Here is a 25303-nt window from a genome sequence, read left to right as displayed (position 1 = left end):
GATCTCACTAATTTTGTGTCAAATAGCTAAAGCTTCTCCATCTTCATTCTATTCATCATAAATAATTCTGAGGATTATGCTAACCTCTAACTCAGTTCCCTGTTGTTAGCTGAAAAAATCATTTTCCTCTTTGTATTCTCCACAATATACCTGATGTATTGATGGTGCAAAGTAACCACTTGTAAACTAAGTAACTGATTTAAAAAATAATCATTGAATAAAAATGAGCTATTCATGAAAGTAGAGATATTGTATAACCAAATAACCAAAGAAAAGTATAGCTATCCCTAGGACATCCATTACCTCCTTCTAAAATTCTGTGCAGTTATAATACCTTTGAACAAAAACCCTGATGATATCTGTGTTTAGGTTTATTAGACTTCTTTTTTTTTTTCTGAAACACAGAATCCTGGGATCACGGCACTAAATCATTGACTATCATTCAGTATAATTATATAAAATAAACCCAGAAGCAAACAATCAATAGTTATAGAGATAAAACTTCATTCAAAGAAACTTTTAAACATTAGCATTTTCCTTTAATAACTTTACCAGAAACCTAGGATTTTGGTTGTTGCTGTTGTTGTTTATCTTGTGATAATACACTTAGCCTATTACAATTTTGCTTCATTCTATCCCATGAATTCCAAAAAAAAAAAAAAAAAAAAAACAGGTGTCTAAAGGCTGAGTGCTTACTTATTATTATAGTCCATATTGCTGTAATCGCTTGAATACTGTAGACTAAAATAAATATTTTTAGAATTACACTACTTATCTCCAAATCTTAATTGTTTCAAATGTAAATTATGAGTCATAAAAATATAGCACCTTAGTGACAAAATGAAATTGATTCTTCAGTGTGTTACCGAAGAAGAAAACTCTCAATTTACAGTTTTTAGTTTTAATTCTTTTCTAACTCAGAAACATAACAGATATGAATTTATACATTCTAGAAAAATATTTTGTTTTTATTTCACGTTCAATACATAACAAACTATACCCTGTCAAATTAACAATTATTTTATAGAAAAATATTTCTGTTAACTTTCCAAAATTTCTTAAAATAGCTACTTACAATCCAAAGTCCATCATATTTCACTTCTTGATAGAAAATGTTGCACTCATCTGCCCACCAATCAATGCAGTTCGGATTAGTAAAATCAGGGAATACTGTTAATCCTGGCCATACCTAAAAGAATAGATCATTCACATATACACATATAAAAAAGGAAAAATAAGTAAGTAATAATACAAAGTTAATGAGTGCAAAATAGTAAAAAATATTAAAGTTACAACACTGAATTTCCTTAGGTACCTGTGATCCATGTACCATTTATATTTATGATAATCTTAGGCCTACTTTAAAATGCATTTAAGTAACAATTAAGTAGAGAGAGATCATAAAGCATTTAAAAAGCGAAAAATACAACAGCATGGAAAGAGGCTGCTCTTTTGACTGCAACTAAGTTTTTTTCTCAGCATCCTAATAGTTTAGGTTAAAAACAAAAATTATGTAATATATTCATTGTTTGATAAAAGAAAGCATACTATTTAATTTCCAAAGACATTTGCTTCCAAGAAATTCAAGTAAAAAAGTCTTTGTATATTTATTTTTTTTAATAAATGAGAATATGGCATTTGTTCCAAGCATTTTTATGATTATTAGCTCATTTAATCTTTACTAAAACTGTAGGAGAGAGGCATTATGTTTTAATCACCATTTTACAGATGAGTTATTTACTATAATTAAACCCACCTTACAGATGAAAGGAGTGATAAACAGAGAAATTAAATACATTTAGGATCACACCACTAATATATGACACAGAAGGAATTCAAACATAGCAATAACATATCTGAGTCCATGCTATTAAACACTATACATATTATGTTGTCTCTTTATGATTTGTGCTTCTTCAAATTATCTACTTATTACTTAAAATAATGATAGGCAAGAGAAATTCAATTTCAGATGAACTGAAATAAATCATACTGTTTTATACACAAATTATGCATATTGACTAACTGATCACCCATATCAAATGGAGCAGGTCTTAATAAAGTATATTCTGTGATATATTAGTAGGCATTATGAGGAAGAAATTCAGCTTTTATCTCCTGATGGAGCTCATAATTATTTGAATAAGACTTTCATCAGAAATTTTTACTTTAATGAATGTAATAGAATGTGATTAGGATATTCTTCTTTATTGTAAATAATGCTATAATAAACTTTTTTTTATAAATTGATATTATCTCTTATTTTATTTCCTTTGATTAAATTACAGAAGTGGAATTACCAAGTTAATATATCTAGACCTTACAGTTTTTTATATATTTTATAAGACAAACAAAAGAATATATATATAAACAAAAGAATGTTTATTCTGGTTAAAATTATGCTTTGAGATATAATCTGTTTCCTAACTCTGTTTTAATTAGCTTCATGACATCAGGAAAGTTACTAGGCCTTTTTCAAATTCACTTTTTTCACCTATAAAGTAATAATTCTAATCATAGCTACCTAATTATTTTATTGTGAGGATTAAATATAAATCATAAACTTTAATACCCAACATAAAAGTACTCAATTTATATAAGCAACTAATTTACCTCAAATTATTAGAATTTTTGTAATCTAAATTATATTTTGTTAGTTTTGTTTTAATTATATATAGCACAGAAAATTACCTGCCTTCTTACAAGAAATGTTTTAGAGATCATTGAAATATTTCCTCTGTCTAAAATTTCTTTACACAATTAAAATATCAAGTCCAGGTTTGAAACCAACTAGGCACGCGCGCACACACACACACACACACACACACACACTTTCTTATAAAAACTTTGCACAACAGAAAATCTTAACATTACAAATTTAATGAATATCATAATTTACCTCTCCAATAACTGCTGTAGTCCCATCTGATTCATTTACCCACACATTTTTTGCATTTCCCCTATCATAGGTCTCATACGCTGCTCCATTGGTAAGCTTATTTATTGAAATTGCAGGGTCCTAATAATAGAGAGAAGAAACTATAGAAAATCTATAAAGTTACAGAAGTGTGAATACTAAAAACATATTAAATATATAATGTTATTACCAAGATGATGACATATTTCTGTCCATTGTTATGTAAATCTTGAACAAATTCAGGGAGCCCCTGAAATGCAACTTTATCATAAGTAAAGTCTTTCTTGGCTTCCATATAGTCAATATCAGTGACCTGTGTATCCTGAAATTAAGTAGAGTATATTTTAATAAGCAATATTGAAAGAACTCTAATAACTTCAACCTTTAAGTCCAATGAATTTTTTATAAATTTATTGATTAAAAAGTAAATTTACTTAGATCTCCTCTATTTCATCAAAAATGCTGTTGTAATTATTTATAAAAGTAATTTTTCTTAGGGGCACCTGGGTGGCTCAGCGGGTTAAAGCCTCTGCCTTCCGCTCAGGTCATGGTCTCAGGGTCCTGGGATCAAGCCCCACATTGGGCTCTCTGCTCAGCAGGGAGCCTGCTTCATCCTCTCTCTCTGCCTGCCTCTCTGACTACTTGTGATCTCTTTTAAATAAAATATTTTTTTTAAAAAGTAATTTTTCTAGTTCTAAAGAACAAAAGCATTAAATAATTATTCACACTTGTTTCATACGTTTTACATATGGGAATCATTGTATAGAAAACAAAACAAAGGGACACCTAGGTGGCTCACTCAATTAAGCATTCTGCCTTCTACTCAGGTCATGGTCCTGGAGTCTCAGGATGGAGCCCCAAGTTGTCAGACTCCCTCCCTACAAAGCAGAAAGTCTGCCTCTCCCTCTGACCCTCCTCCCTCTCATTCTCACTCTCTCACTCTCTCTCAAATAAATAAAATCTTTTGAAAAAAAAATATACGTATTACGTAAAATACTTTAATTTTTTTAAAAAGATATCTCATTGTGGTTTTGATTTGTATTTCCCTGATGCCGAGTGATATGGAGCACTTTTTCATGTGTCTGTTGGCCATCTGGATGTCTTCTTTGCAGAAATGTCTGCTCATGTCCTCTGCCCATTTCTTGATTGGATTATTTGTTCCCTGGGTGTTGAGTTTGCTAAGTTCTTTATAGATTCTGGACACTAGTCCTTTATCTGATATGTCGTTTGCAAATATCTTCTCCCATTCTTTCAGTTGTCTTTTGATTTTGTTAACTGTTTCCTTTGCTGTGCAAAAGCTTTTGATCTTGATGAAATCCCAATAGTTCATTTTTTCCCTTGCTTCCCTTGCCTTTTGCGTTGTTCCAAGGAAGATGTTGCTGCGGCAGAGGTCGAAGAGGTTGCTGCCCGTGTTCTCCTCAAGGATTTTGATGGATTCCTTTCGCACATTGAGGTCTTTCATCCATTTTGAGTCTATTTTTGTGTGTAGTGTAAGGAAATGGTCCAATTTCATTTTTCTGCATGTGGCTATCCAATTTTCCCAGCACCATTTATTGAAGAGGCTGTCTTTTTTCCATTGGACATTCTTTCCTGCTTTGTCGAAGATTAGTTGACTGTAGAGTTGAGGGTCTATTTCTGGGCTCTCTATTCTGTTCCATTGATCTATGTGTCTGTTTTTGTGCCAGTAGCATGCTGTCTTGATGATGACAGCTTTGTAATAGAGCTTGAAGTCCGGAATTGTGATGCCACCAACGTTGGCTTTCTTTTTCAATATCCCTTTGGCTATTCGAGGTCTTTTCTGGTTCCATATAAATTTTAGAATTATTTGTTCCATTTCTTTGAAAAAGATGGATGGTACTTTGATAGGAATTGTGTTAAATGTGTAGATTGCTTTAGGTAGCATAGACATTTTCACAATATTTATTCTTCCAATCCAGGAGCATGGAACGTTTTTCCATTTCTTTGTGTCTTCCTCAATTTCTTTCATGAGTACTTTATAGTTTTCTGAGTATAGATTCTGTGTCTCTTTGGTTAGGTTTATTCCTAGGTATCTTATGGTTTTGGATGCAATTGTAAATGGGATTGACTCCTTAATTTCTCTTTCTTCTGTCTTGCTGTTGGTGTAGAGAAATGCAACTGATTTCTGTGCATTGATTTTATATCCTGACACTTTACTGAATTCCTGTATAAGTTCTAGCAGTTTTGGAGTGGAGTCTTTTGGGTTTTCCACATATAGTATGATATCATCTGCGAAGAGTGAGATATCACCTCACACCAGTCAGAATGGCTAAAATCAACAAGTCAGGAAATGACAGATGCTGGCGAGGATGCAGAGAAAGGGGAACCCTCCTCCACTGTTGGTGGGAATGCAAGCTGGTGCAGCCACTCTGGAAAGCAGCATGGAGTTTCCTCAAAATGTTGAAAATAGAACTGCCCTATGACCCAGCAATTGCACTATTGGGTATTTACCCTAAAGGTACAAACGTAGTGATCCAAAGGGGCACGTGCACCCGAATGTTTATAGCAGCAATGTCCACAATAGCCAAACTATGGAAAGAACCTAGATGTCCATCAACAGATGAATGGATCAAGAAGATGTGGTATATATACACAATGGAATACTATGCAGCCATCAAAAGAAATGAAATCTTGCCATTTGCGACAACATGGATGGAACTAGAGCGTATCATGCTTAGCGAAATAAGTCAAGCAGAGAAAGACAACTATCATATGATCTCCCTGATATGAGGAAGTGGTGATGCAACATGGGGGCTTAAGTGGGTACGAGAAGAATCAATGAAACAAGATGGGATTGGGAGGGTGACAAACCATAAGTGACTCTTAATCTCACAAAACAAACTGAGGGTTGCTGGGGGGAGGGGGTTTGGGAGAAGGGGTGGGATTATGGACATTGGGGAGGGTATGTGCTTGGGTGAGTGCTGTGAAGTGTGTAAACCTGGTGATTCACAGACCTGTACCCCTGGGGATAAAAATATATGTTTATAAAAAATAAAAAAATTAAAAAAAAATTTTTTTTAAGATTTTTGTTTGTTTATTTGAGGAAGAGAGAGACTCTGAAGCCGACCCTGTACTGAGCACAGAGGCTGACATGGTGCTCATCCGACAGCTGTGAGATCAGGACTTGATCTGAAAACAAGAGTCTGACACTTAACCAACTGAGCCACCAAGATGCCCCTAAATATTTTTTTACCTTTAAAAGTATATCATCTTGGGCGCCTGGGTGGCTCAGTGGGCTAAGCCGCTGCCTTCGGCTCAGGTCATGATCTCAGGGTCCTGGGATCGAGTCCCGCATCGGGCTCTCTGCTCAGCAGGGAGCCTGCTTCCTCCTCTCTCTCTCTCTGCCTGCCTCTCTGCCTACTTGTGATCTCTCTCTCTCTCTGTCAAATAAATAAATAAATAAAATCTTAAAAAATAAATAAATAAATAAATAAATAAATAAATAAATAAAAAAGTATATCATCTGTAAAAAACAGTCTATATTAAAAAACTGAATGTGATGTTCAGTTAACTATGTATTCTGTTCTAGTATAACTCATAATCAGTTCTTAGAATTTCAGTAAGACCTGTTCTTAGGTATGGATTTGAAAAATGCTTTATCATTAAAATGCAGTTTGATATTCCATACATTTATTGTTGTGTGATAATATTTAACTTGGTGTATATTCCCACAAACCCTTCATCCCACTTACAAATGGTATGCCAGCATCCCGGTTTCTTTTTACTACTTCTTTCAGTACATCAAGTGACTTATAATTCCAGCGACTAAGTTGGAATCCAAGACTCCAATATGCTGGCATTGCTGGTCGTCCAATGAGCTTGAAGTAAATGGATATTTGATTAATTTTAATAAAGAATATTAAAATTATTATTAATATGCTTTGTTTCTTACTCTGTTATCGCTAGTATTTACTTAAGTTAAATTACATATTTTGAACAAAGATTTAGTGTTACCTGAATTCTGTGTCCTGCATATTCTGTTAGAACTTTATGTTTTGTCACTCACATTTGTTTATTTTGTTTTAGAAAGTTAGCTCTTAAGAAAGCAGCGTTTGCAAAGATATATTTTTCCCAGCATGGAAAGTTAAAAAAGAGAATATAAAAATAGCATCAAAGAGAAAAAAAGTATTGTCCCAGCACACTCTCACTTCCTGTAGCAACAGAATGAATGAATGAGTGAATGAACGGTCCTCATTTAAGAAAAAATGTTTAAAACTAGATAATTTCTATCCCCTTATATTTTCATGCTTATTTTTCTCCTTTTCAAAATATTAATATTTTTAAATATTAATAAAATATGTTCCATAAATCTACAAGCCACTTATTTTATCAAATATACTTATGTCATTCACATGCAGGGCTTTTCCCCCATGGGCTAAATAGAATCTCTTCTCTCACTTTCTGTGACCCAAAGAATCTGGTGCTCAATGCACACCAGCAACAGCATACTAGTGTGTCATCCTAACAAAGGATACTATTTTGCATATGGAAATATGGGTGTAACTAATAATAATTATTTTCACTGAGTATTAGGTTATATAAAGCTTGTAATATAAACTTTATTGGCATGATTTTTAAATTAGGTGCATATCTGCATATTTCATGATTTCTCTATCACATATGTTTAAAAAACCACAATGTAACATTTTTTAAAAATAAATTATATTGGGTTATAATCGACTCATTAAACATTAAATTTATTTTAAAAATAAATTACTATCAAAACTAAAAAAATAAGCATTTTTAAACTCATTTCATAAACACTTCATGTTTCACGGAATTTCACTAAAGATTTGGACATGTAATTAAAATGTCTGTGGATTATACATGTATATGACATAATTTGTTTTTAATAAAAGTATACAAAATATTATTACATATATTAATTCATATATTTTTTATCTTACACTTTATATATGAGCATTGTTTTCAAAACTATTTGGTCAGTCAAATGAAGCAAATTTTAAATTTTAAAACATTAAGACAGCTTGTGGGTTAGCTTATACAGAAAAAAATTTGTTTTTCTTCAAACAAGAATTACAGCTTCTTACTCTCTACATAGCTTAAACCTCACTTAAATGCCACAGTAATTAATAGCGCTGTATTCTGCACCATGATTGTGGGTTATTGCTCAATTTCAAGCCTTTGCAAGGCTACTCAGAAAATGATGGAAGCAAGCATGCCACTATACTATATGTATGCTGCATTTATACATCGTGCATAACTCAAACTCAACTACTGCTGACCACAGAATTCACTTAGCATGTAGTAGAGAACAATCCCAGCTAATAACTCACAAAGCTGATGTCAAATTCTTTCAAAAATGTGCTATCCACTGTTTAGATGTTGTAGTAACCATACCCAAAGTCTACATAAAGCTCAGCCTAACATTGTAATTATGATTTAGTATTACAGACTGTAAATTTTGTGGGTTTTCTGAAACTCATATTTATTAATAACAATTTTGGAATTATTAGACACTGTAAATTATTTACTTGTGTAAAACCCTACCTACTCTCATTTCACATTTTGGACTCTAATTAAAGAAAGTTTTTTTATAGTAATTACCTCTCCTGTAACATCATTTTAGCAAATGGGAATTTTATTTCAAAGCTATATCAATAAAACAATATTTTTAAAAATGGAATAATCCTTAAATCTTATGCTTATTTTTCCATACTAACACCAGGGATTATATAAACCAATACTCACAAGAGAACAGTTGTATAAAAGAATTATATAGAAAAAAATACAGAATTATATTTTAGAAGCAGTCTCAAGGTAAGCACTGGATTGCTTACCTCTCTAAGACCCATCTTGGACTTCGGTTCATGAACACATTACTTAATAGGAAAGCAAAATTTGCTTAGAAGATGTAAGGCTTCAGACTATATATCAGAATCTGCCCTTCTATGCCTAAGCATCAGATCCAATTTTCTTGGAGTTTACCTACTGTGCATTAACAGCAAATTTCACTAGCCTTACTTATAACTCACTTGCCTTTAGGATTTTTATCAAAGGGGTGTATGACCTATACATCCATTGCCTATCCTCAGCCTTGAAGATCAGATACTTTCCTTTGCTTTATCCCATAAAAGTAGGTCATGAATAAGTAAATATTTACTATGCAACATTTCAAAGAAATCCAACTCCTGAACTCAGCTGCCTAGAAGCAAGAAACAATTTGATATCAGGAATATCGACATTTAATATATGCATAAGCTTCATGGTATTGGAAAAAACAAAATCCACCTACCTATGCCTGAAAAATAGTAAGATTTAAAAATACATTTAGCTAAGAGTGCCCAGATATCTAACATAAAATTAGACGTGAGATGAAAGAAATGTATAGTAGAAAATAATTTTATAAAATAGATGTAGAATATACCTCTTGATACTGTTGAACTACTTGTTCTGGTGTATCTCCTAGAAAGATGTAAAAGTCCAGAATTCCACCAATAACTCTGTAAGTTATTATTGGAGTAGGCTGGATGAAAATTTCTACAAATAAAATTAAAAGAGCACATATAAGTAATAAAAATAGGCACAGTAATAAAATAATAGCTGTGCTTCATATTAACCACATATTTTTACACAGATTTCTAAATAATTAAGGTAAAATAAGATACTGAAAATAAGAAGAATATAGGAGAAAAAGAATGCTACCAAATATGAGGTTTATGATAGGATATCCCAGATGTTTCTTCTTACATATGTTGTCATAATCTTTCCCTGAATCCCCTGCATAGCAAGAGATCAGTCCTTTTACAACAAAAATATTTTTTTCTAAAATTGCATTTCAAATAGTTGTTGTAATTGAAGATTCTCTAAAAGATCATATTATCACATGTTAATATCTAAGAAAACACTATAAAAGTGGTTTTTTTTTTTTCCCAATGTAGACAATAATTGCCTTGATAACCATATAATATAGTGTTCTTTCTGGGACATGGTTTAATTTTGTAGCTTTTTATTATCACTGATTTATCTGGTAAACATTAGTATTGCATGCACAATGTTTTAAAAATATTCTACATTGGGCACCTGGGTGGTTCAGAGGGTTAAGTCTCTGCCTTAGGCTCAGGTCAAGATCCCAGCATCCTGGGATCCAGCCCCGCATTGGGCTCTCTGCTCAGCAGGGAGACTGCTTCCTCTTCTCTCTCTGCCTGCCTCTCTGCCTATTTGTGATCTCTGTCTGTCAAATGAATAAATAAATCTTTAAAAATATATTCTACATTACTTGAATTATGATAAAATAAAAAATTAATCTTCTTTCTTTCTCTCCTTATATGGACATCTCTCTTTTGTATAGTAGTGTTATATTAACTTATCTTAACAAGTGAAGCTATGAAATAGGAATAAGCCTTTTCATGGTTGTGTTTCAGTTTTGCTCTGAAGGGAAAAGAAAGTACCTGAATGTCACAACACAGTACACTCTCCCCAAAATAGAAGTACTGATATGCAAAATTCTATTGTCATACTAACTATGAAAACTGCTTGTAATAACTTCACATAGCAAATCATGAACAATAAAGTTTACTCTGACATACAATATCTGTGATTGAAATAAGAGAGCAGTTCTAACATTTCAAGTTAAACTTTATTTAAATATATTATCAGATAAATTACTCTTACCCATTGCATTGCTGTTCATTAAGAAAACACCAAATGACTTTCCAGAATTATCTTCAATGCACATGAAGAATGTGTGATGGCCATATAAATTATTATTATTCTGTAAGGCAAAAATTTAAAAATTAACTTTTAAGGTATATTTAAAATTTAAAAACTATATATTTAAAATGACCTTTATTTATTACAATTTGTTTCTGTAATTTACTTCTCATATCTCTATACTAATTTTCTCCACTATACTTAACATATGAAACCCGATAGCAAAAAATTAACTTATTTTGATTAACATGTTAATACATAAAATATATAACATAGTATATTCATCAGACTATGAATTGATTACTTAACTTTATGTTTTATCATTATTGAGTGTGTTTTAATAAGATATTAATAATAAGAAAATGGCACATTTATTCCTTATGCCCAAGACACTTCAGGGAATTCCAAGGAGATGTCCATCCTCATAGAACTTCTGTAGTATGTTTGTGAAGAGCTAATAAGTACATGAAATAGTTGAGACCAACTGAAAATACACTTGAAAGGTAAAAGAAAACAGTTCCTGGCTGGATATGGAAGTTCAAAGGAAAGAATATATGGAAAATAGTTATGAAGTTCTCAGCCTAGTGTTATATTAAGTATTCATTACAGATAGGGATGCTATAAAAAAGATTGGTAGAATCATTATTAGTAATTTATTACTAATAGTTCTCTATTAAATGAAGCTCTTTAAAGCAACAATCCATTTATTCATTTTGGGGAATGAAATGATTAGCACTGACATTTTTTAAAAATCACTAAGAACTGACTCAAAGCAATCATAAATCAATAAATATAAATGTCTTAATGACAGGGTCCTGGTCCAGAAGAATCTCATATTTTAGAAGTATAAATGAATATATACACAAATACTAACCTGAGGTGATTGTCATACTAAAATATAAAAAAAGGGTTAGAAAGTAAAAGCTAATTCTGCATATGAGAGTTTGGGAGAAGTTCTTGGGAAATTAAACTACTAATTAGCTCTTAGTGACTTATTGTACAAATAATAAATAACATCATGTTTTGGTACTTACAAAGGGAACTGTTCCCCTGTGCAGGTATTTAAGCCTATGGAAGAAGTTCATATGTTATGGAAGAGGAAGAAACAGGCATAGATGTACATTATGATGTCCAATGGATAGGAAGACACCATACCATACAAAGTAATATAGAACAGTTAGTATTTAGAATGATTCTAGTGCAATGACTAGCTGTAGATAGTTTTTTTTTTTTTTAAGGCTTTATTTATTTATTTGACAGAGAGATCACAAGTAGGCCGAGAGACAGGCAGAGAGAGAGAGGAGGAGGAAGCAAGCTCCCTGCTGAGCAGAGAACCTGATGTGGGGCTTGATCCCAAGACCCTGAGATCATGACCCGAGCCGAAGGCAGAGGCTTAACCCACTGAGCCACCCAGGTGCCCCTGTAGATAGTTTTTTATTTGTTTGTTTTTGGTTTTGTTTTTTAAGTAAGCTCCATGTCCAGAATAGAGTCCAACATGGTGCTTAAATTCACAACTGTGAGATCAAAACCTGACCTGAGATCAGGAGTCAGATGCTCAACCGCTCAACCAAATGAATCACCCAGGTGCCCTGTCATGGATAAGCTTAAGCATAAGAATGACTGAAAAAGGAATGATGAAATATAAAAAGCAGAATCAAAAGAAAATATTCATAAATTAGATATACCTATTGAAGAATTCATAAAATCTGTTGGTTACTTTTTGAGTTAATTTAGGACTGCACTGTAAATCCTCAGCCTTTAAGTAAATAAGCTGCTGGATTAAGTATCATTGACATCAAATAAATTATGGTTTAAAGTAGATGAAAATGATCATCTGATCCAATATAGTTTATTTATTAAAAATATTATTTATTTAAAAAAAGATTGTTCCTTACATCACCAGGAAGTTGATCACGGGTAAAAATTGGCCATGTTTTCCAGTTTAAATCATGACGAAATCTCTTATGAATATGTTCCCCAATACCATAGATATATTCACTGGGAAGTTTGGTTGAGATCTGTAAATATTGATCAGAGTATACCAGGGGACCAATGCTGGTATCAAACCTGTACAGTAAAATAAATAAATAAATAATCTAGAAACACAAATGTCCTATGAAAGAAGGATCTATGTAATCATCCAGAATATTTCATTTTGAATATGTCAATCTTGAGCTGTAATCATTTCTTGGGAATATATGAATTACATCATAAACAGAATTTGTTAATTGCATTGACACAATTTGTTGTATCATCACCAATATAACTCTTTGTACACATTCCTTCTTCAAATCTCCATCACAAACTTAAAGCATAACTACCATTATCAATTCCATTTTACAAATAACACAATTAGGAAAAATTCATTCATATTTTCGAAGGTGACAGACTGGTAAGTGTGGAGCCAGATTTCAAACCCAATTCTGCCGTGCTCCAGAGACACAATTTCAAAATACAGTACCATACTGGTTTTCACACCTCTAACATATATATTAAGATTAAATTCAAAATTATTTTTCCAAAATTAAAAAACTGTATATTTGATATCAAACATATACTACAAGAAATGTTAAGTGTATTTAATACTTTCATCATTTAACATAATGTTAATTGCAAATTCTTAAACTATATTTAAGAAATGTAATTGTTAAAATTTGATATTGACAAAACTGCCTAATTAACCATCTTAGAGACATAGAGCATTTGTCTTAAGAATTACTAAATCCTTTGCCACAAATATCCCCCAAAACACATTCATAATGTAGGCATTCATAGAATATTTAATTTAATATATATATATATATACACGTTTCATACATGTGTGTGTGTGCATATATATATATATATATATATATATGCACACACACACATGTATACAAAGTCCTTTAATATTACTATGGGAATTAGCCCCTTTCTGAATAGTAACTAATTGATCCTACAAACTGGCAACAGAATATAATAAACAATGGAGAAAGGACACAATAGGAGTTCTAGCTATGTAAAAATATAGGCAAGGCGAAAATTCTATCAGTGATGCTCTTTACCTTCACCTTTGGTTGGCCCTAATTTGTACATTTTCATTCACTTTCTCATACTTTTCATCCACAGGAAATAAAACCTTTTTTCCATTATATTTCTGAAAGTATATATACTCACTCTCTTTGGGGAGGAAAATTATTTTTCCTGAAAATGCCTTAAAAATAAGACTTTCCTAATTCTATGATAATAAAATAAAACTAGTTATTTAACCAGTTATTTAACCTTATAGAAATGTTAAATAAGATACTTACAAAATTCTCCTATTGCTTTTTCTAATAACTTTGATGCTAAATGGATTTTCTGTAACCTGCACCTCATATAATGTATCAGAGGCCGCAGTTCCAGTAAATTCTCCTACAAACTGATGAGGAACTTCATATCTTCTATTACTTGGATCAGTAATCTGCAAAGATTTAAAGAAATTAGCATTATTTGATTCAAAATCATTATTTCACTTTCCATTTCTGAAATAAGGATCAAATGCAAGTTCTGAATAAAATATACTAAATTTAATAATTTAATAGAGGAGCTATTATTTAGTCATAATTTTAACATGGTTGAATGGTTATATGAAGAATTGTATCAATTGTCAAAGAGTATAGAATTGTTTATAAAAGTAATATATATAATATATAAAGATTTTTATAGATAGGTTAAGAAGGAAATTAATAATACTATTACTAAATATTTATTCTTTAATACTATATATATTGCTTTTCAGTGTTCATCCCCTTAGAAATTCCAAGAAGATTTTATATTTTGCTAAAAAAAAGCTATTAACCCCGGTGAAATTGCTTTAAAGTAGTATTATACAAAGGATATGGTGTTGTTTTCTTTTCTTTTTTTTTTTTTTTTAGATTTTATTTATTTGACAGACAGATCACAAGTAGGCAGTGAGAGAGGAGGAAGCAGGCTCCCCGCTGAGCAGAGAGCCCACACGGGGTTCGATCCCAGGACCCTGAGATCATGACCTGAGCCCAAGGCAGAGGCCCAACCCACTGAGCCACCCAGGCGCCCCTATGGTGTTTTCACTTCCTAATCTAAAAGATCATACAAATAAACTACTTGCTTAAAAGCAGCAGGAATTGGTTTCTTTAAAATCGTGAATAAAAGTGATACAAGTAAAAAGAACTAGTAAGTAAAAGTCCCATTTATACAGCACAATTAATGTTTTTCTCAAATTTTGAACTAATTCTTCATCATAGTCTGTTGTTGAAATAATAAAAATTAATTAAGTTTATTGTTTATTCTTTTAGATACACTATATCAAATATTTTACATTGACTATATTATGAAATTCTTCAAAAATAACTGGTGGATGAACTCTTCCTATTTTACATTTCAGTAAACAATCTCAGGGAAATGGAATAACTAGTCCAATTAGTCCTTTGCTTTGGAATAAATATTTCTTAAGAGGGAAAATGCCTGAGTAAGATGAAGGGAGTGCTCATTGCTGCCTTTCATGATTAAGTCCTCTTTATAAATAAAAAAACAAACCTTAAACCGGAAACGATTACGTGTCTGATTTTGAGCTATGAAGAGAGCACTAGAAACATCATCTCCAAATAGTGTAGGTGAAGATATCCTGTTTAATGTGGCTTCAAGTCCTTAAAGAAGAAAAACGTTGGCATGAGTGATGATTTTATTTATAAAGATTAATAACTATTAGTTAATTTTATAATTATATTACCCTTATCACAAATACTTATCTTACTTACTTTTATAATTATAATACCCTTATCACACTACTTCTTTTATTATATGGAAGATATAATTATGCAAAAACTGAATCCTTGATATAAGCAATTTAAACATTCTTGTGTATAAACTTCCGATTTGATTCTATTAAGATATTTTTCCAAAGAAAATTTTAAAATGTACTTTTTGTTTTTCACTTAAAATATATTATATTGGGTCACCATGATAGAACATTTCTCACCAGTACTTGTTGTTGTCACTTTGTCAGCATTATAGCCATGGTTATCTGCGAAGAAGCACCAGGGAATAATAGAGTCATTCCATGGCTTCCAGCAGCAACCTCGCATGGCACAAACTGCCTGGTGAAACATTTATAGAAGGAATCATAGAATTAGTACTATGATCATGTGTCAGTTGTTGTTTTTTAAACATTCATTCATTCCAGTAAATGTTTGAATTAAATGTTTGAAAAGCAAGTTTCTCTCTTTAAGAATATAATATATTGAAATATCACCTATTTTCCTGTCCCTTTCACTTGGCAGAAATATCAATTGAATTAATTACACTCTACCATAGATTGATGCTCTGAGTTGTGATTTATCAAATTAACATGCTAATACACACTACTATAAACCTATGGTTTTTCTTTGTTTGCATTTATTTTTTTAAAGACATTATTTATTTATTTATTTTGTTTTTGACACAGAGAGAGAGAGCACAAGCAGGGGGAGCAGCAGGCAGAGGGAATGGGAGTGGGAGAGGCAGGCTCCTGATGAGCAGGGATCCGGAGTGGGACTCCATCCCAGGACCCTGGGATCTTGACGTGGTTCCAAGCTTAACAGACTGAGCTAGCCAGGTGTCCCAAGTTTTTTAATTTTGGGGAGTATATTATTCAAAGCAATCTACAGGTTCAATATCAACCATGTCAAAGTACTAATATTTTTCACAGACCCAGAACAAATACAATTTGTATGGAACCACAAAGGACCCAGAGAAGCCAAACAAAAACAAAACTGAAGGTATCACAATCCCAGAGTTCAAGATATACTACGAAGCTATACTACTATATATTTTTTTTTTCTTTTTTCTTTTTTTTTAAGTTTCTGCCCTGGATGCCGGGATGGTTCAGCTGATTAAACACAGGACTCTTGATTTCAGTCAGGTGATGATCATCTCTGGGTGGTGGATCAGGCTCTGCTCTCAGCATGCAGATTCTGCTCCTCCCTCTCCTCTCCTCTGCTCTCCTCTTCTCCTCTCCTCTCTCCCTCCACCAAGTAGATAAATAAATAAAATCTTTTAAAAAAGACTTTAAAAAAATAAATAAAAGTTCCTGCCCTATGAGTAATTATAATCTGGTGTCATGTAGTCAACCCAGAAGAACTGGAATAGTTTTTGTGTATCAATTATGTATCAAGCTGAAAGTGAGGCTATAGAGATGAAGAAATGCCCTGAATTCAAGCCTACATAAAATGCTTAAGGCAGTTATTTCCAGCCACTTATTAGTTCAGTATTTAAGTAAACTAGTTAAACTAATTCATGTGCCCAGTGTCACAACTAGTTGTAGACAGTACATCTAATGAATAACGCAAAACACTGAACTCTTGAGTAGTTTTATGATCTGTATGGAAAGATTGTGTGAAGTGGAAAAAATTATATATGCTTATATAAAAAGTGAAGTCACATAATAATGCTGTCTTTTAGCATCAGTATAATTAAAAATCTACTTAATATTTGAATTTAGTAGTATGACACACTTTCATAATTCGAACATTTGTGGGATTTTTTGGGGGGGTTATTTGACTTGAAAAGAAGTTTAAAGCCTACGTTTTTAGTAGATGACATATTAACTTCTCTCCTAGTTTAACATCAAATTAAAGTGGCTTTAGATATACATGCACAGGCACACACATATATATACATACTTACATGTACATTGCAAATAAAAGTGCAATTGGATCTGACATTTTGGAGGGTCATTATCTATCAGAATATAAAGTATGTGTGATGTCTATCAGGCAATTAACCCTCTAGTTATAGAAATACTCCCAGAATTACAAAGAGAGAGGTAAAAATTGTTAGTCTTTTTATTTATCTTTTTTTTATTTTTAAAAGATTTTGTTTATGTATTTAACAGACAGAGAGAGAGCACAACCAGGGGGAGTGGCAGGCAGAGGGAGAAGTAGGGACCCTTATGTGAGACTTAATCCCAGGACCCTGGGATCATGACCTGAGCCAAAGGCTCTTAACTAACCAACTGAGGCACCGAGGCACCCTAGAGTAGTCTTTCTAAAAGAATTTTGAAAATGTTAGTATAAAACAAAAAGGTAGAATTAGATGTAGATATACTGATATTGTAAGGTATAAAGGTGTTAAGAAAAAAGAAGTAAGTAAATTACAATCATTTTGCTTAATTAAAAAATGCACAGTAAAATGGAGTTACATAGAGTTCTTCCAAACATACTGTATTGGATTCCTAGGTCTGCATACCAGCCATAAACAGGGTTGTCTGAATCAAGAGAAATTTATTCTCTCAAAGTGTAGCAGAATCATACTCCCTCTAAGGCTCTAGGGAAGCCAGCTTCCTTATCTGTTCCTAGCTTCTGATAGTTCCTGGTAATCCAGGATTTCTAGATTTGAAGATACCTTACTCCAATTTCTACTTCCATCTTACACCAGCTTTCTTCCCTGTAGTTCTCTGTATATCATCCCCTTCTCTTATGACACTAACCATTTTATTTGAGGCCCACCCTAATAACCTCATTTAATATTTAAATACATCTGCAAAGATCCTATTTCCAAATAAAGTCATATTCTAAGGCTACAAGTAGACATGAATTTTTTGGAAGACATCACTCATACCACTACATATATATATCAAAATATTAGTTCAAAAATGTATATCCTCATTGTTGCTTTTAAAATATGAATAATTTTGGTTTATTTCATATAGATTTTGATTCTTGTTATTTATGTTTAGTCATTCTGCCTATTTTTCAAGATTTCAGGTATTTTCCATTATTATTTTAATTCTTAATCTATTTTTTAAACTTTTGTTTAAATTCCAGTTAGTTAAGATACAATGAGTATAATATTAGTTTCAAGTGTACAGTATAGTGATTCGACATTTCCATACAGCACCTGGTGTTCTTCACAATCACCCTCCTTAAACCCCATCACCTATTTAAACCGTCACTCCACCCACCTCCCTTCTGGTAACCATCAGTCTGTTCTCTCTCTATAGCTAAGAATCTGTTTCTTGGTTTGTCTTTCTTTTTATTTTTCCTGTTTGCTTATTTGTTTTGTTTCTTAAATTCCACATATGACTGAATTTCAATTTTCTTTCTTCTTAATTTGAAAAAAACAAAAAGTAAAATATACTAAATATCCATCAGTAGATGTAAACTTTGTTAGATAAAAACACATTTTTTACATTTTTATTTTATTATATGCATGTGAGTATGCATATAGAAATATATGTAATAAATAATTATATTAATATATAGTGGATTGACTGTATTATTGACTGAATTGTGCCCCCCCCACAATTCATATTTAGGAAGCCCTAACCCCCAATCCTCAATGTGATTATATTTGGAGACAGAGAATTTAAGGAGGTTAATTAAGGTTAAATGAAGTCATAGTTTGAGGTGCAAATTTGATAGGACTGGTGTCCTCATAAAAAGAAGAGACTTTGAACATGGTCACATACACACTCCATCTCTCTATCTGGGCATGCACAGAGGAAAAATCATATGAAGACACGAGAATGCAGCTGTTTACAAGCCAGGAAGAGAAGTCTCACTAGAAATCAACCTTGATGACATCTTGACTTCTAGCCTCCACAGCACTGAGAACATAAATGTCTTATTGTTTAAGTCACACAGCTTGGCATTTTATTATAGAAGTCCAGGCTGACTAATAAACTCTGGTTATAATTATAGCTACTCTTAAATTAAGTTCACCTTCTTTTCTTAGATGACAAATACATGTTAGCTGAAATTTGTTAAATTCATAAGTTTAATTTGTTTCACATTGAAAACACTATTTAGCAACCTGACAGGCTGACATTAAAAATAGTAAGCATCAAAACCTTAATCAATTGGCTTTGAAATGTTGTTTCTCTTTAAGCTTTTAGCAGCCCATATTGTTCCTAATAGAATTTTTTTTTATTTTTTTAATATAATTTTTTATTTTTTATAAACATATATTTTTATCCCCAGGGGTACAGGTCTGTGAATCACCAGGTTTTTTATGTTAAGCTGCCATTGTTTCCTAAAGAGAATAACTGGTCAATTATCTTAACTTGTCACAGTAAACACTATTTATCTAGCTGTTTTATCAGTAGGTAGGCTATAAGGACTTACTATTCCTAAAGTTGTCCTAAGAAAAATCTCATTGTTTTCAACTTTTAATAGCAAATTAACCACAAAATTATGTGTTAACTATGAGGTGACAATGGTAGGATAAGGCTAATAGAAATTTTATAGTTAATTTTTCTTGTAATGGAGGCAGTAAGATTCAGATATGCTTATTTTATATTTAATATATATTAAATATGCATATTACATGCATATAATAACACATAATATGCTGAATATACATATTACATTATAATACATATATAATGTATAATATTTAAAATGCACTGATTAATATATATTTATATTATATAAATATCATAGTATGTTATAGATTGCAAACAATATGTAGCTATTATAAAATGTGAAGACACACATTCACACACACAACCCTCACTGACCTGTATTTCCACATAGGTTATGAAGACCAAGGAAGAGTCACATGAAGCTATTAAGTCACCCTTAATTTTCCTCATTTAAGCTTCCTCTCCTAAACTACTAAATAATTAAAAAATAATAATAATAATTTTCCAAAGTATGAGTATCACTTTATTTTCCAGACACACCTTAATGTCCTCATTACAAATACTTTTATGGAGCATTTATATTTTCTCTCAAATGTTCTACACCGTCAAAGGTTATGTTTTTTTAAGAAGTAGATTTGCGAGGACAGAATTTCATAAAGAATTTAAAATTAACAATAGTTTGTTAAGCATGGAAAAATGCTTAACGAAAAAAAATTAACTTGTCAATTTATTGAATAGAAATACAGATAAGCAAGCTCATCAATTTCAATTATCTCTCATCTCTTTATATGGATCTATAAGAAAGATAAGTGCAGTCTAAATGACTATTAGATATTTAAAAATATGGAATTGTTCCAATACTGAGCAATTATCTTAATTTAATTACTATATATATATATACATATATGTTTGTGTGTGTGTGTATATATATATATATATAAAAGTCTTTTGTGGCAGACCTGTGTGGGAAATTGCTCTGGAATGCAGTTTATTCTCTCGTTGATATGATCATTTAGCTCACTTGGACATTTAGCATCACTTGGACCAGGATACACAGTGGTTGTACGAGTGGTAGGTGGAGTTGAAGTAGAACTACTAATTTCTAGAAAAGAAAGAGGTTAGTAAAATAAAACAGGTGTTAAATTATTTTTTTTCAGATTTGGGGGATAACAAATACATTGCATTGAAAAACCAAATGAATTTATACATATAATAAAAATAAAAATAAATTTTACACTAATAAATGACCCACAAATTCAAGTCCTAGTCACCAAAGAAAAATATCCAAATAATATTTAAAAACTGTGCAGAGCCCTATTGACTGTTTCTGCAGAAAAACAAAATATTTTCACAGAAGGTCTTGAGGTAGATTCAAAAGGAAGCAAAATGTTCATTCTACCACATTTATGAAAAAATGTGTTTTATAGATGAAGAAAAAGATGGAAATATATGGATGGGAAATGAATATAGAGAAGGAGACAAGAATTAGAGCAAACAGGGAAAAGTAGCAGGAAAACAATACTTTGAAGTGAACAGAAGAGAAAGCAAGGACTGCAAAGAAAAACAAATTCCAATTCTGTATAATAACTTTCCAGCAATCAGATATGGGTAAAATAAAATGATTGTGTCACAATGTAGTAAGCTTTCAGTTTACTAGGAGCAGGTGAAACAAATGACTAATAACAGTAGAAAACTAACTATTGTTGGAGTAGAAGGCAATTTGTAACTGTTTCTAATTCTGATTTGGTCCAGAAAGAATGATTGAAAAAAGAGGTTAGGTGGATCAGAGTAGTATGCATTTACTCGAAATCAGGACAGAAATATTCAGGGAAAGAAAGATAAATGCTTCAAGCTTTGTTTCACCTTCCCTCTACCTGTTTTTGTTATACATTCTCTCTCTTACTTAAAAAAAAAAAAAAGAGAGATAGAGACACTAAAATAAAGAGGGTATTCCCCCAGATTTTCCACTCTGCCTCCCCATACTTTTGCAAGTATTTCAAGGCCAGAGCAAAAACCCAGGTTTTCCCATTAATTAGAAGAACCTCACTAAAAACAGATGATTATTTCGCCTTCCATTAACACCTTGATCCTTTGGCTCTTCACAATTGTTTAGACAACACAATGTGGGGAAGGTCATTAATGTCAAAGTACATAGATTGCTTAATTAGAACAGCTCTTCATTGAAATAACTGTAATATGATGGATAGAAAGATTTGGGATAATTATGTAACTTACTTGAAATCTTTCTTCACATTTTTCATTTCGTGTAGATTACTTTTGAAAATCCATAACTATTATGGAGTAAATTTTATTTAACTTTAACTGTAACATGCAATTATTTTTAACATTTCTTACCTTCAACAGCAGGTGTCTTAGTTGCTAAAACAGCAATTAGGGCAATAGCTATTATAGTAACTATAGCAAAAAGGACAATCAGAGAGATTTCTAATCCAGTAAATTTTTTCTTTGCCATCTAAAGAAAGAAAAGAAATATATATTTAAAATGTAAAATATATAACTACAGTAAGCCACTGTCATTATGGTAAGAGTATTTACATTCCATTTTTTTTACCTAAGTAAATACAGGCAGAACTAGAGACAGTTGTTTATAATCTAAAACAATAAACATTGGCAAAATATAAACCACACATGTAAGTTTTAATAAATAGAGTGGATACATTATTGCGGTAACTAAGATGAAACATAAAGGGAAGAAAAGATCTCCAAGGAGATGTCCTTGATCTCTCACGTTAGAACCTTTCTCAAGTAAAAGAAATCTGACACCTACCCTGTGTCCCCTAAATCTCACTATTTTTTTAAAGAGATAATGTTATCTGCATTTTGCTCATTAGAAACTTCAACCTTAGAGGAAATAAGCTATTATCTCAAAATCAAAATTTCTAGTTCTTCCTACCTTAAATTCTGTTCCTCGAACACTAACACTGCTTTCTTATAACAATACTGTGGAAAAGAATATAAATATATGAGAATACAAATATAAAATATTATGAAAAATTATATAGGTATATAGTATATACTTGGGAGTTGTCACTTCAAAAAAAGATTTGAATTAAATCATCTTCAAGTACCTCCCTCACAATAGAAGAATAATATGCTAAACTCTCATATCAAACATATGTATTTATTTTCTCATAACATTATGTCAGTTAGCATACAGAGGATACCTAAATGTAGATTAGGAAAAGATTTCTTCCAGTAATTATCTTAAACTTCACTTGTTTAATTTAGTTTTGACCATATATCTCTCGTCTCTTGTGCTCTTCAAGTTTCCCTCATTTTTGTGTATTCTATGATTTTTATACAAATCTCAATTCAATGGCATATACCCAGATAGGAACTTAGAGTTTCAATGCTAAATGCTTTAATAAATTGTTCATATCATTTTTTTGAGTTTTTATTTAAATTCGAGTTAACATACAACATAATATTAGTTTCAGGTGTACAATATAATGATTATAAGTTGCTGATCTTAAATTTTTTTTTTTTTTTTTTTTTTGGTCTCTCACATTAACACCTTCTCCTATAATTATCTGGGATAGTTCATATGTACAGTTGCCCCAACCTAAACACTTTCCCTCTTTTGTATCTTTCTACAACATTCAGTCACTCAAAAGCCCTGTTGGTTCTATCTCCAAAATACTTTCAGAATTATACCTTCATCCTATCTCCACCACTGTAACATCTTTCTTGGGTAACATGTCTTCTTAAGTACATGCTATTTAATCTTTCTTCAATCCTTCCACATTTGCTGTTCTAAGTTAGCCCTAATTTATACCCAGTTCAAATGTCATATTCTTGGTGAATCCTTTCCTACCACTCTTAGAGGCAGTATTAATCAATCCTTTTTTTCCATTTTACCACACCACGTAGCATATCTATTGTCCTTATTAATCTATATGTTAATTTCCTTAATTGATTTGTTATTTTTTTAAGATTTATTTATTTACTGAGAGGGAGAGTGGGAGGAAGGGGCAAAGGGAGAGGGAGAGAGAGACTTAGGCACCCTATTCTGAGAGCCTCACAAGGGGCTCTATTTCACAACCCTGAGATCACAATTTGAACCAACACCGAGAGTCTGACACTTAAACAACTGTGCCACCTAGGCACCCCAGAATTTTTATACTTTTAATGCAATATACTTCAGAAGTAGTGCAGAGCCCGACAACAAGTAAGCACAAGCTCACTTTTTTTAAAAAAATATACTTTATGAATGAAAGTTTAAAGATTAGCTTTCAATCTTAGTATATGATTTCTTATTACACATATTAAGCTGTTTATTGCATCTCTAATCTTTAAAGAACCTAAATGTAAATTGGATCTAATCAAAATGACAGGGGATATATGAAGCCGTTAAAATGAAACTGAATTGTTCAATGTTATGTGAGAAAGAACACAATTGCATTTAATGTTTAACTTTAAACAAGTCTGTCTCACTCAAAGTATTATTTTACTTTGGTATCAAGAAGTCAATAAGGATTATGTCTTTCTATTTTTAAGAAAAGTCTAAAGGTGTAAATGCATATTGTTATGAAGCAAACCTTTTATCTTGAAGAATTAGAACAAAGTTAATGTATTAAAATTAAATAGCTCATGTGAGTACTCATAAACAATCAGTACTAAAATTGTTCATATGCTGGAAGTGGTAATTTCTGTGATCACATTTTGGACCACAGTAATTTTAAGCAAAACATTTTTGGGGAAATTATATATTGATGTCCTTTTTGTATATATTTACTTTCAAAATAAGTAACAGTTTATTAGATGGTTACTTGATTACTGACCTTTAAAAGATTTGCTAGAAAAGATTAAATGTTTTATAACAGTTGTATTCTATTCTGCCTATATATATTTTCTTAAATAAAATACATTGACTCATACTTAGAGTACTTGTACATTTCAAAATATTTTTAATCATTTTTTCTTATATGAAGAAATTAAATAAAGATGATTTGAGCCAACTAAGTCTGACAAAAATTATAATGAAGAGGTGGACAAAGAAAATATTCTCATATCTTAAAAAATTTTAAAAATGTTTTCTCCTATTTTAGTACAAGAGATAGATATTTAAATTGGTAAATGAAAGCTATCTTTTCTATTTTAAGCAAGTGCTGATAAACAGGAATATTGCTAACATGAATTAAAATAATAAATAATTATTTGGAAACATGAAAGAAATGAAGAAATATGATCAATCAACTTACCTTATTTCATAGCCTGTTCTGTTCACTATGTTGTACCAAAGTTGGGTAAGGCTCCCAAAGCAGTGATCATGAAAACTGATCAGCTATATACTGAGCTGCCCATAAACTTTTATTGCATCTTCACCAGCCTGTCAGTATTTAATTAACTTCTGTTAAACATGCAGTGGGAAAAGACTTAGCCCTGAAAATAGTTGCATAAATATTTCTGTTTAGAAATCCAAGTTAATTAATAATTCTGCCCTCAGATAGTCTTTGATTTCTGGTACCTATGAACTAGTCCAAGAACATAAAGATATTTATTTATTCTGTCTTTTTTTCTTCAAAATTTTCTTTCATTATTTAGGCATTGTT

The 25303-nt window shown here is 31.5% G+C and overlaps 1 protein-coding gene across 2 annotated transcripts in view; it reads right to left on the bottom strand.

Moving 5' to 3' along the window:
• SI (sucrase-isomaltase) overlaps positions 1–25056 on the bottom strand; it is a 101317-nt gene extending 76261 nt beyond the window's left edge. Inside the window, exons 1-14 of one of the 2 annotated variants that reach the window (XM_059163587.1) lie at positions 24953–24974; positions 22645–22691; positions 22086–22203; positions 20690–20832; positions 15588–15705; positions 15146–15255; positions 13900–14051; positions 12505–12676; positions 10571–10670; positions 9324–9436; positions 6628–6753; positions 3108–3239; positions 2900–3019; positions 1076–1189 (exon numbers count right to left, since the gene is read on the bottom strand). In XM_059163587.1, the coding sequence (XP_059019570.1) occupies positions 1076–1189; positions 2900–3019; positions 3108–3239; positions 6628–6753; positions 9324–9436; positions 10571–10670; positions 12505–12676; positions 13900–14051; positions 15146–15255; positions 15588–15705; positions 20690–20832; positions 22086–22203 (1518 nt within the window). In that variant the 5' untranslated portion in view covers positions 22645–22691; positions 24953–24974. Of the gene's footprint in view, positions 1–1075; positions 1190–2899; positions 3020–3107; positions 3240–6627; positions 6754–9323; positions 9437–10570; positions 10671–12504; positions 12677–13899; positions 14052–15145; positions 15256–15587; positions 15706–20689; positions 20833–22085; positions 22204–22644; positions 22692–24952 lie in introns of both variants that reach the window. The other variant, XM_059163586.1, reaches the window with a different exon arrangement.
• Between the last annotated feature and the right edge of the window lie 247 nt (positions 25057–25303).

This window comes from Mustela lutreola, chromosome 2 (assembly GCF_030435805.1).
Source record: "Mustela lutreola isolate mMusLut2 chromosome 2, mMusLut2.pri, whole genome shotgun sequence".
NCBI lineage: Eukaryota > Metazoa > Chordata > Mammalia > Carnivora > Mustelidae > Mustela > Mustela lutreola.
The sequence above is the reverse complement of the archived record's forward strand: the minus strand, read 5'-3'. Positions and strand labels throughout refer to the sequence as shown.